Source organism: Bubalus bubalis, chromosome 4 (assembly GCF_019923935.1).
Source record: "Bubalus bubalis isolate 160015118507 breed Murrah chromosome 4, NDDB_SH_1, whole genome shotgun sequence".
Taxonomy (NCBI): domain Eukaryota; kingdom Metazoa; phylum Chordata; class Mammalia; order Artiodactyla; family Bovidae; genus Bubalus; species Bubalus bubalis.
The window spans coordinates 71,819,299-71,832,364 of record NC_059160.1 but is presented as its reverse complement, the minus strand read 5'-3'; the positions used below and the strand labels follow the sequence as shown (position 1 = coordinate 71,832,364).

Below are 13,066 nucleotides of genomic sequence, written 5' to 3'. Positions count from 1 at the left end.
AGAGAGACTAATTCAAAAGATAGGTAGGAGGTAGAACTTCAGGATTTGGTAACAAGTTAGACTGTGATTTGAGTTTGGAAGCAAGATGGAGGAAAGGAAAGAATGGAGGCAAATTTAAGATTTTTAGCTTTAAGTTCTGGGTGGATGGAAATGTACCATGTTATTAAATATAAATGTTAACTAAAACAGGGAACAAAGCAGGAGAAACAAAGTAAAAGAATGAAAGCTGACAAGGACAGATGCTGTTGTTACTTCTGGTACATCCAGAAAAAAACTCTCTAATAAATGATTAAGTCAAGAACCCAGAAGAGAGAAATCTAAGGCAAAAAATATAAAATTAGGAGGTATTAGCCAGGAGAAACTAACTAGGCAAACTGCAAAAGAATAAGACCACCAATGTTTAAAATATAAGACAAATAAATGAAAAGTAGGCAAGAGTGGTGATACAGAAGTTTGGGAAGGAGACAGTTTCATGAAAAGTGAATTGTAGATGTATTGAATGTATCAAAGAGGTGAACTTTAAACCTTTTGGATTTGACAACTGAGTAACTGAGGCAAACAGTGAGGTTACAGAGGGAATGGATGGTAAAGAAAGCTAAACTAGGACTTCTTTGTGGCACAGAGAATGAGAATCAGTCTTCGGACGCAGGGGACACAGGTTCGATCTCTGGTCTGGGAGGATTCCACAAACACAAAGCAATTAAGCCCAAGAGATGTAATTACTGAGCCTGTGCGCTGCAACCACTGAAGCCCATACGCCCTAGGAACAGTGCTCCACAAGAGAAGCCACTGCAATGAGCAACCCCTGATCGCTGCAACTAGAAGAAGATGCCATAGCAGCAAAGACCTAGCATGGTCAAAAATACATAAATAATTTTTTTTTAAAGTTTACAAATAATAAATGCTGAAGAGGGTGTGAAGCAAAAACAAAAACAAAAACAAAAAAACTAGATGGGGGCTGAGTGAATGGTAGGGGAGGAAAGAGACATTAATCTTGGCTGAGAAGGAGTAAGAGCTACAGAACAGGGTTAAATAGCATTTTCAGGATGGCAGAGATTTTAGCATTTTTATAGGATTAGATGGAAAAGGAAACGGCAACCCACTCAGTCTTCTTGCCTGAGAAATCCCAAGGACAAAAAAGCCTAGTGGGCTACAGTTCATGGGGTCGCAAAAGAGACGGACACAATTTGGTGACTAAGCAGCAGCAAAGGATTAGAAAGGGACAAGTGAAGTGTGAGATTTTTAAATTATGGCTTTGTACTTAAGCTTAATATAAGGAAAGTTAACCATGATACAATATTAAGTGAAAAAATAAGCTGAAGAATATGTACAGTATGATGTCACTTCTATGGCCTTCAAGTTACTATCATTATTCTCACGTTAGCAACTATCACTAACTGAAACTATCATTTATTCATGTGTCCATCTCCCCAACCCCCCTAGAATGTAAACTCTAGGAGAGGAGACATTTCATCTGCCTTGTTCTCCACATATCCCTGCAGCTTAAAATATTGCTTGGCACATAACAGGCACTCTACTGTTCAATGAAAATGTCTGTGCGCACACACTCATGTACATATGTATGCATATATTGATATTTACATGCAAAGCATTAAGAAAGTTCTAATTTATTATTTGAACTTATGCCAGGGTTGAGTATGAGACTAGGGGGTGAGGCATACAATACTGATTCATTTTTTGTTTCATAGATATCAGTTCAAATTTTCTACGAAAATCATGTCTCTTGTAACTGAAAAACAACTTTTAAATAATGATCATATGAGCCTAAGAAAGTTAATCTGTTCTGCCTTTCTATTTTCTTTTGGTGGGTTGTCATGATCTAATGTGACTTCAAGCTGATCCTTGAGTTGTTTTGGTAAGGCAGTTCAAAATCAGAATCTTTAAACTTAGAGCTGGAAAGAACACAGACATTATCTATGGCAACCCCCGAATTTTACATATGAGAAAGCAGAGACTCATAGTAACTTAATTACTAAAACTAGGGTACTGATAAGTTTTTAAAGAAAAGGGCTAATCTACTACATGTTTTATACATAATTTAAAAGATAAGTAATAAAAGCTCACTAAAGCTTCCTCTCACATTTAACTTACAATCTTCTGGTAAAATTATTACTCAAAGTAAACTATTTCCATAAGCACACTGGTTGATCAATGAAACCTACAGTTAAGCACTGACTAACCATTATACTGTGACAAAGGATTCAGAATACATAAATACAGGGAGTGAAGTTATTCACCGTTAGGTGTGCACACTAACTGAACTAACAGGCACCTTCTTTCTACCAGGATATACAGTAGGTCAAGTATATAATACATTTAAGGATTCATCACATTTTGACTCAAATTTCTATATCAATATCTACAATATGTATTTCACAGAATTCAGTAAAAATTAAATGTTGAATAGGCAAGAAATACTCTAATAAATATAAAAAAAATGACAACCATTTCTCTTCACATATATACTGTAGTATACCAGGAATACAACTGCTGTCCAAACTTTTGAATATCACTTTACATTTGTTTACAAACTATGTCATTTGATCCTCACAACTGTGACATACAGAAGAAACTGTTTCTCCCATTTAATATGTAAGAAAACAAGGCTCAGGGTTAACTTGATTAAGGTCATTTTGACAAGTCCTAAGACCTGGATTCTCTGTCTCTTAGCTACTGTTCTTTCCATCCCCCGGGCTACCTTACATTTACCACTTATTAAAGTGCAAACTACTTTATAATTTCCTTCCTTCCACACTGGTGAAAGTGATTGGCGGTTACCTAAGCCCTAGCAATCCTATCCCTTTCTAGTCCATTTAAAATTTTCATGCCTAAGAAATTATTAGTCATTCATCTTAACAGTGACAAGAAAGATGTGCAAGTCACCTTAGTTGAGAATTGTGTAATTCTGTATGAAATCCTACCAAGTAGTCAATTATTTTCTTAATTCTAATAAAACTATCCTCTAATTTAGAAAGCTCTCTATAAATAATACCCCAAGTAGGATGGGCATAATAGTTGAAAAAAAAAATCTGACACCAAATCTTAGTCCTGTCACTCACTAGCTGTTTAACTGTGGGTACATTTCTTAGCTTCTTTGAGTCTCACTGTCCTCACCTATAAAGTGAGGATGACACCATCTGCCTCTGTGTTTGCTGGGCAGATTCAGCAATAATACCTGCAAACCCTTTATTTCTTAAAAAAGGGCCAGTTCACAGAACAGACCAGTTCCATTGCAGAAACAAGCATGCAGATAGGTACTGCTCATAGGTAATGTCATTTATGTGATTTTTACTAGTGTAACTTCTAGATACTAGACTTTATTTCTTGTCTCTCTCTGTAATATCTGGGGTAGGACACTATATATATATCCCTTTTGCTTCCAGGGCACCATAACGTGAGTGCTGGATTTCAGTCCTCTTCTAATCCCTCTATAGTTAAGGACTATCATAATCTATTATTTGACTATCTTAGAATTGACTATATCCAAACAGAGGCTTACACTATTTTCACTACACTCTTTAAGTCTGCTAACTGCATCTTTTGACTATTTTGAAATAAAACTAATTATTTTGAACTAGGAAGTCAATTTTATAAATACAAACCATGACAGTGAATTCATGTTGAGTGAAAAGGGTAGAAAGTTTCAGGGGGTGTGCTACAGGGGAGAAGGACCTAACATTGAGAACTTACCTATTCAGCAGTACATCTTTCTAGATGTACTGCTGAATCTAACAAAATGTTACATTTTGTAGTATTATGTGTGCTGCTGCTGCTGCTGCTGCTAAGTCGCTTCAGTCCTGTCCGACTCTGTGCGATCCCCATAGACGGCAGCCCATGAGGCTCCCCCGTCCCTGGGATTCTCCAGGCAAGAACACTGGAGTGGGTTGCCATCTCCTTCTCCAATGCATCAAAGTGAAAAGTGAAAGTGAAGTCGCTCAGTTGTGTCCGACTCTTAGCACCCCCATGGACTGCAGTCCACCAGGCTCCTCTGTCTATGGGATTTTCCAGCCAAGAGTACTGGAGTGGGTTGCCATTGCCTTCACCGAAGTATACATGTAGATATCTCTAATTTCTTTAAAGTACATCTGAAGTACATCTTACTAAATTTACTTTCTTTTAATCTTCCCAGGCATCATTCTAATCCAGATTAGCATCATTTTACAGATTATGTCCGGGAAGCTCACACTCTAGCTCACTCCCCCTTGCTCAATTCAAGGCCTTTCCTCCTCCTCTTGTAACCTCTGCCCAGAATGCTCTCCTGTCTAATACAAGGCTGTTGTCTTGTCCTGCTTCAGGTCTCATTTCACAAAGTTCCCACCATCACCATGTCTACAGTGGTGGTGTAGTCGCTAAGTTGTATTCGACTCTTGCGATCCCGAAGACTGTAGCCTGTCAGGCTCCTCTGTCCATGGGATTCTCCAGGCAAGAATACTGGAGTGGGTTGCCATTTCCTTCTCCAGGGGATCTTCTCGACCCAGGAATCGAACCCAGGTCTCCTGCATTGCAGGCAGATGATTTACCAACTGAGCTATGAGGGAAGCCCTATATAGTAGAGCCCTGTCTATAGTACAGTACACCAATTACACCATCCTTATATCCTTCATAGAACATAAAGTGATCAGTATTCATCTTCTTCCTGTGTTGAAGGGCAGGGACACCTTGACTTAACCACTGCTGTATCCTGAGTGCTCAATACAGATGATGCTGGCTTAATGAATGAGTGAATGTGACTGCCCACAGCCATTCAGCAAAGCAAAAGGCAGGGCCTGGAAACCAATCCAAATTAAGGTGACTGCAAACCCCTGCACTGCCATTCCACTACTTTTTTCCACTGGTGGAAGTGGAGCTGCTCTGGGCTAGGAAATCAATCAGTTTAGAAGCATGCCTTCTGACTTTCTGCATTCATTCACTTTAAGAAATTAGAGATACCTACACATATACTTAATCCTACAAAATATAACACTGCAACATTACAAAATATTTAACTACAGTTTCAAGAGATCTTACACTGCCTTTCAGAACAACTCAATTTGAAAAAAACAAAAAAACCCACTGCCTTTATGATTCCTGAACAGTCAAAATAACTTCAAATTTTGAGTAATTGGACTGGTATCTCCACATATGGTTACTACTTAAGGCCCAAAGAAAATTTAAGTCACACATTTTAAATGCTCTCTACTAACAGGCTTGCTTATAATATTTTGTTCTTTTAGAAGATGTTTTGAATTCCCCAATACATCATACAGAAAAATCTTAAAACCAGCCACAGGGTTATCGTTCTTATCACGATAACCATATTCTTTCTTAAAGAAAGATGACACGAATGCCCTCAATGTGTTGTGTTGCACTATTAAACCATGTGCTTGCAGGTTGAAGTCACCTCGGGTAAAATGCCCAGTGCGGCTAGAGCCGGCCACTAACAGCATTCCCTTTGTTGCCTTCACCACGGGGTTGAATACTTACTGCCGAGTCCTCCATCCTCGGATACTCCTGTCCCTCTCATGCCTAGGTAAGTCAGTCCCAAAATGAGGAAAAATAGGCAGGCAGCAGTTAAGAGAAACATGGACAAATAGTGGGCACTGAAACCCCCCGTGGGGGACACCTCCTCCCGTTTAAATTGTTGGAGAAGTTCCTCCTCGGGTTCGGAAAGCTTCGGTTTGTTGTATGTGTTCTTCAGGTAGGTATGATTGGAGCCTGTATGATTGGAGTGATTGATCCTGAGTGAACTCGAGGCGGCCACCGCCGCGCTGGGAGGGAGGCTGTTGGGAAAAATCCTGGGGGAGTCCACGCCAAAGGCCCCGCCGCCGATATGATTATTGGTTTTAAGAAGGGAGCCTGTGGACGAATCCAGGGTTGAGTCCATGTCCGCGAGTGGCGGCGGCAGGAGAGGGGTTAGTTTCTTAGCGTTAACGCGGTATCTAGGAATGGGGCTGGAGTCCAGCGGATCACACCCTCCTCCCTGCTCCGCCGCCGCCGCCGACTCCTCGAGGTTTCGGCTTCTGTCTAGACTCCCGGCGGCCGCCGCCCTGTCATTCATCGCGATTCCTCCCCCTCCCTGAACTGAGGTCTCCAGCCGGCCGCCGGCCGATTTCGCAGGCAGCGGCGAGAGAGGCTTACTGTGGCCCCGCCTGGGCCGATGCCGAGAAAGGGTGTCGTCCTTCAATACCTGTCTGCTGGAGGCCACGTCGTCGTCCTCCTCTTCCTCCGAGTCCGAATAGTTTTCCCGGCAACTGTAGGGCAGAAGCCGGCTGCCATTCACGGTCCGGCCGGACCACAGCGGCTCCTCGGCCTCCGGGTCCCTGTCCTCGCCGTCTTCCCCCTCCTGCTCCTCGTCGTCCGCCGCCCCATCTCTCCCCGACGGGCTCTGCAGCTCGGGGGCCGCCGGCCTCCTGGCCCCCCACCACGAGTGGGGCTTCCTCCGCTCGGCCGAGTTGCTGTTAGTCACCTCGCTGGCGGCCAGGGGCGCCGACGGCGGTTTGAGCCCGCGATACTGGAGCGGAGCCCGGTCTTTCCTCCCGCCGCCGCCGCCGCCGGCCTGGTCCCGGGGACTGGCCTCCACGTCCGACTCGTCCGAGCTGAAGCCCAGCAGTACTTTGCTGCCAGCCGTGAGGGTGGCCGAGGCGCCCCCAGGCCCTCCCAAGGGGGTCTCCGGACCCGAAGCCGAAACCCGGCCCAGGCCCCCAGGAGTCCGTAAGTAGGAGAGGTCGCTGGAGACCGGCCGGACCCCCATCCCCACGGCCGCCGCCGCTGGTCCGGCGGCGGCGACCGTGGCGGCTGCCGTGTTATTGTTATTACTGTTCCGCGTCTTGGTGCCGCGGCCCCCGGACCGGTGCTGCTGCTGCTCTTCCTCTCGAAGCTTCTTCAGCTTCTTGAGGTAGACCGGGCGGGTGCTCTCCGTCACTGGGCCAGGAGATAGGCCGTAACGGCGGAGCTGAGAGAAAAGCTCCTCATCCGAGAGCTGCTGAGGCGCCGAAGCCGCTGCCGCCGCCATTTTCTCTCCAGGGTGTTTTACAAGCTCCGCGCTACCGGAAGTGACGCGCTGCCCTAGACCCTGAACTAGACCGGGCTGCGTCGCCCTCCCAGCGCCACGGGCGCCTTGGCCAATGGGAGGCACGGGAGGAGCTCACCTGAGCGGGAAAGGGCCACCTGAGCCGCGCGCGGCTTCAGCGGCCGAAAGTTTTTCTGCGCTTGCATCTCGGGGTGTCTCCTTCTCCGTCTGTTCTCCGCCCTGCCCTTCTCAGCGCCTTTCCCGGGAGTTGCCTCTTGCCAAGCCACACCTTGACCTCTTCTTTCCAGGTTCCTGCCACCGGGCAGTAATAATTGAAGGGAAATCTGCCTTGAAGTTCTTGGCATTAATTTTCTTTTCATCCAGATTCCCGCTGCCAAGGGGAGCCCAGAGACTTAAAGAAATCTTGATGGCAAGGTGATTGGCAAATTTCCCTGAGCCCTGGTTCTCTTTTCACTTTGTCTTTCCGCTTGACTCACCAAAAAAAAAAAAAAGTTCCTCTCGCGGCTCATTTTGAGAAGCAGCTCCTCTAATGCTTCAAGGAAAAGATACAGAGTAAACCAGCCCCAATACAATTTTCTTCAAGAGTAATGCTTATTGATTCCCGAGTTAGTTGTAAGGTATCATTATTTTTTCGCTTTTAAAATCTGATAACCTTGATAGGTCGTCATTTGGTGAATTGAAAGAGCCAATCACATTATATGACTGAAGAAACAAAAACGTTCCATCTTGCTTATTTTCTTCTTGGAACCTTTCCAACCTACAGTTATTTGTTTATTATTAATGATTATTTTATGCATTTGTCTTCCTATTTATTTATTGTCTTGTGCCTTTGAACTGTAGGTTTTATGAGCAGAGGAACTTTGCTTCATTCACCCCATTAGTGCCTGAGAGTAGAAATTCGGTAGATACTTGTCAAACTAATTTAATGCATTGCAAAGCTAAGACAGTGTGAGATGAATATTTTCACATGAGAGTAGTGGCAGAAGAGAAGAAACCATACACAGTCAAAAAACGGAATCACTTAAGACCTGGATATCCAACCCTCTCATTTACAGAATAGGAAATGATTCTGAGAGAGATGAAATTTGCCCTTTTTGGTAAAGAACATTTCCCTTTTCCTCTAACCCTGGCAGATTGACACTTCTTGAATACTCAAACCCTAGCACCTGACCTGCCTCTTGAGAAACCTATATGCAGGTCAGGAAGCAACAGTTAGAACTGGACATGGAACAACAGACTGGTTCCAAACAGGAAAAGGAGGACGTCAAGGCTGTATACTTTCACCCTGCTTATTTAACTTATATGCAGAGTACATCATGAGAAACGCTGGACTGGAAGAAGCACAAGCTGGAATCAAGATTGCCGGGAGAAATATCAATAACCTCAGATATGCAGATGACACCATGCTATGGCAGAAAGTGAAGAGGAACTAAAAAGCCTCTTGATGAAAGTGAAAGAGGAGAGTGAAAAAGTTGGCCTAAAACTCAACATTCAGAAAACGAAGATCATGGCATCCGGTCCCATCACTTCATGGGAAATAGATGGGGAGACAGTGGAAACAGTGTCAGACTTTATTTTGGGGGCTCCAAAATCATTGCAGATGGTGAGTGCAGCCATGAAATTAAAAGACACTTACTCCTTGGAAGGAAAGTTATGATCAACCTAGATAGCATATTCAAAAGCAGAGGCATTACTTTGCCAACAAAGGTCCATCTAGTCCAGGCTATGGTTTTTCCAGTGGTCATGTATGGATGTGAGAGTGGGACTGTGAAGTAGGCTGAGCGCCTAAGAATTGATGCTTTTGAACTGTGGTATTGGAGAAGACTCTTGAGAGTCCCTTGGACTGCAAGGAGATCCAGCCAGTCCATCCTAAGGGTCAGTCTTGGGTGTTCTTTGGAAGGAATGATGCTAAAGCTGAAACTCCAGTACTTTGGGCACCTCATGTGAAGAGTTGACTCATTGGAAAAGACTCTGTTGCTGGGAGGGATTGGGGGCAGGAGGAAAAGGGGACGACAGAGGATGAGATGGCTGGATGGCATCACTGACTCTGGACGTGAGATTGAGTGAACTCCGGGAGTTGGTGATAGACAGGGAGGCCTGGCGTGCTGTGGTTCATGGGGTCGCAAAGAGTCGGACACAACTGAGCGACTGAACTGAACTGAACTGAGCAGCTATGTGGCAGCATCTACCACAGTATCTGACACACCATGATGTCTTCATCAAATGAATTATTTTGCCCTGTTACATTATACACATCTGAGCAGGAAAATATTTGTCAAAAGTATACATACTAGCTTTTTGACATCCTGAATCCAACAGCAGAATAATACTCAGTAATCTGAATTTTTTACTTTTGCTGTCTCCTGAAAAATACTTTCACGTGGACAGGCACTTCCTAGTCATTCATCAGAGGACTTTAAAATCCATAAATGTTCCTGAATTCTATGACTGTTAAGTACTTTAAAGAGGGTTTGACATAGAAAAGTTTAGCCACTTATGATGATAATGACCCCAAATTTATTACCATAATTGTCTGGGTGGGGAATCAAATGATTACAGACATACTAGACCTGTGTCTCACAATAGCAGAGTGGTTAAGCTGTGAGTCTGAAGTTAAGCAAAACTGAATATAGAAGAGTCCTGTCATGAACTTTCAACATTTGTTCCACACCCTACTGGCTCTTCAGGTAGGAATCACAGAAGTCAGCCTCGGATTTTCAGGGATCTTTAAATATTTTCTTATAAGGATTGTCAGACTATATATATATTTCTGCCTGTGGCTTTGGTCAAATTATTTAATCTTTCTGAGTCTTAATTTCTATATTAACAAAAGAGAGATGATAAACCTTCCTCAGAAAGCTATTTTAAGGATTAAATGAAAATATGTCTGCTTAATTCTTAGCACCACACCTAACACAAGATACACTCATATGTTAGCCAATAATGTACAGCCAAGCATTGTGTGTGTATTTGGTAAGCATGGATTCTGAGAGAGAACTCCATGTAACAGCAATTAAAGAAAATACCATCACCAGATGGTCAATATCAAAATCCGATTGATTTTATTCTTTGCAGCCAAAGATGGAGAAGTTCTATACAGTCAGCCAAAACAAGACCAGGAGCTGACTGTAGCTCAGATCATGAACTCCTTATTGCCAAATTCAGACTTAAACTGAAGAAAGTAGGGAAAACCACTAGACCACTCAGGTATGACCTAAATCAAATCCATTACGATTATACAGTGGAAGTGACACATAGTTTCAAGGGATTAGATCTGATAGACAGAGTGCCTAAAGAACTATGGGCGGAGGTTCATGACATTATACAGGAGGCAGGGATCAAGACCATCCCCAAGGAAAAGAAATGGCAAAAGGCAAAATGGTTGTCTGAGGAGGCCTCACAAATAGCTATAAATAAAGAGAAGCAAAAGGCAAAGGGGAAAAGGAAAGGTATACCCATCTGCATGCAGAGTTCCAAAGAATAGCAAGGAGAGATAAGAAAGCCTTCCTTAGCAATCAATGCAAAGAAACAGAGGAAAACAATAAAATGGGAAAGATTAGAGACCTCTTCAAGAAAATTAGAGACACCAAGGGAAAATTTCAAGCAAAGATAGGCACAATAAAGGACAGAAATGGTATGGACCTAACAGAAACAGAAGATATTAAGAAGAGGTGGCAAGCGTACACAGAAAAACTAATCAAAAAAGATCTTCATGACCCAGATAATCATGATGGTGTGATCACCAACCCAGAGCCAGACATCCTGGAATGCCAAGTCAAGTGGGCCTTAGGAAGCATCACTATGAACAAAGCTAGTGCAGGTGATGGAATCCCAGTTGAGCTATATCAAATCCTGAAAGATGATGCTGTGAAAGTGCTGCACTCAATATGCCAGCAAATTTGGAAAACACAGCAGTGGCCACAGGACTGGAAAAGATCAGTGTTCATTCCAATCCCAAAGAAAGGCAATGCCAAAGAATGCTCAAACTACCGCACAATTGCACTCATCTCACACGCTAATAAAGTAATGCTCAAAATTCTCTAAGCCAGGCTTCAAGAGTACGTGAACCGTGAACTTCCAGATGTTCAAGCTGGATTTAGAAAAGGCAGAGGAACCAGAGGTCAAATTGCCAGCATCCATTGGCTCATCGAAAAAGCAAGAGAGTTCCAGAAAAACGTCTATTTCTGCTTTATTGACTATGCCAAAGCCTTTGACTGTGTGGATCACAATAAACTGTGGAAAATTCTGAAAGAGATGGGAATACCAGACCACCTGACCTGCCTCTTGAGAAATCTGTATGCAGGTCAGGAAGCAAGAGTTAGAACTGGACATGGAACAACAGACTGGTTCCAAATAGGAAAAGGAGTACATCAAGGCTGTATATTGTCACCCTGCTTATTTAACTTATATGCAGAATACATCATGAGAAAAGCTGGGGTGGGTGAAGCACAAGCTGGAATCAGGATTGTTGGGAGAAATATCAATAACCTCAGATATGCACATGACACCACACTTATGACAGAAAGCAAAGAAGAACTAAAGAGCCTCTCGATGAAAGTGAAAGAGAAGAGTAAAAAAGCTGGCTTAAAACTCAACATTCTGAAAACTAAGATCATGGCATCTGGTCTCATCACTTCATGGCAAATAGATGGGGAAACAGTGGAAACAGTGACAGACTTTATTTTTCTGGGCTCCAAAATCACTGCAGGTGGTGACTGCAGCCATGAAATTAATAGACGCTTGTTCCTTGGAAGTAAAGTTATGACCAACTAGGTCATATTAAGACATTAAGATAGCATATTAAATAGCAGAAACATTACCTTGCCAACAAAGGTCTGTCTAGTCAAAGCTATGGTTTTTCCAGTAGTTGTGTATGGATGTGAGAGTTGGACTATAAAGAAAGCTGAGCACCAAAGAACTGATGCTTTTGAACTGTTGTGTTGGAGAAGACTGTTGACAGTCCCTTGGACTGCAAGGAGATCCTATCAGTCCATCCTAAAGGAGGTCAGTCCTGAATGTTCATTGGAAGGACTGCTGCTGAAGCTGAAACCCCAATACTTTGGCCACCTGATGTGAAGAACGGACTCCTTTGAAAAGACCCTGATGCTGGGAAAGATTGAAGGCACAAGGAGAAGGGGACGACAGAGGATAAGATGGTTGGACGGCATCACTGACTCAATGGACGTGAGTTTGAGTGAACTCCGGGAGTTGGCGATGGACAGGTAGGCCTGGCATGCTGCAGTCCATGGGGTTGCAAAGAGTCGGACAGGACTGAGCGACTGAACTGAACTGAACTGAACCACTGCACAGACAGAAATAGAAATGATGAATCTTTGCCCGGGGTGTTAAATAATCACATTTAGTGCTTAAGGAAGACGAAGGAATTTGGCAACCATAGTCCTTAGTCATTTCAGCCCTTGGAGCATAAAGTTTGGAATGATCTAGGAACCAAAGGTCTGGAGTCTCCAAGTTATGTGACATAAGGAAATCTCAGATTCTCAGAACCTCAATTATTTTCTAAAATGTTGATAATATAGTTTATCCTTCTTGGGTACACAAATAATATTTGATAAGTATTTGTTAAGAATAATTAATGAATATTGTATATGGAAATGCTATTCAAATATGTTGTTTGTTTGTTAGGTATTATACCCAGATATTCATAAGAATGAAAACTACGATTGGTATAAACTTTATACTTTACAAAGAGTTTTTATATGCATAGTCCCATGGCCTCTACTAGAAACCTTTCCTCCTTCAAGATACTGAGGGCATGATTTATTACATGGAACTCCTGTGGGGTTATAATTACCCTTTGTTTGAGCAGATCTAATATTTCTCAGGAGAACCTTCGCTGACTCAGCACTGTCACTACTCACTTCCAACATTCTCCTCATTTACCAATGGTTCTTACTCTTGCTTCCAGATTGGCTAACTTAGCACAGGCTCTAAATTAGCAAACTGTACCCACATGCTCTACAGGGAGTGCAGTCTCAAACTCACTCCTGCTCTACAGCTTCCAAAATTTTGACTAAA

The 13,066-nt window shown here is 43.0% G+C and overlaps 1 protein-coding gene across 1 annotated transcript in view; it reads right to left on the bottom strand.

Annotated features, from left to right (window-relative positions):
- LEMD3 (LEM domain containing 3) overlaps positions 1-7,068 on the bottom strand; it is a 71,743-nt gene extending 64,675 nt beyond the window's left edge. The window contains exon 1 of the mRNA XM_006066446.4: positions 5,485-7,068. Coding sequence (XP_006066508.2) covers positions 5,485-7,012 — 1,528 coding nt within the window. The 5' untranslated portion in view covers positions 7,013-7,068. The remainder of the gene's footprint in view (positions 1-5,484) is intronic.
- Between the last annotated feature and the right edge of the window lie 5,998 nt (positions 7,069-13,066).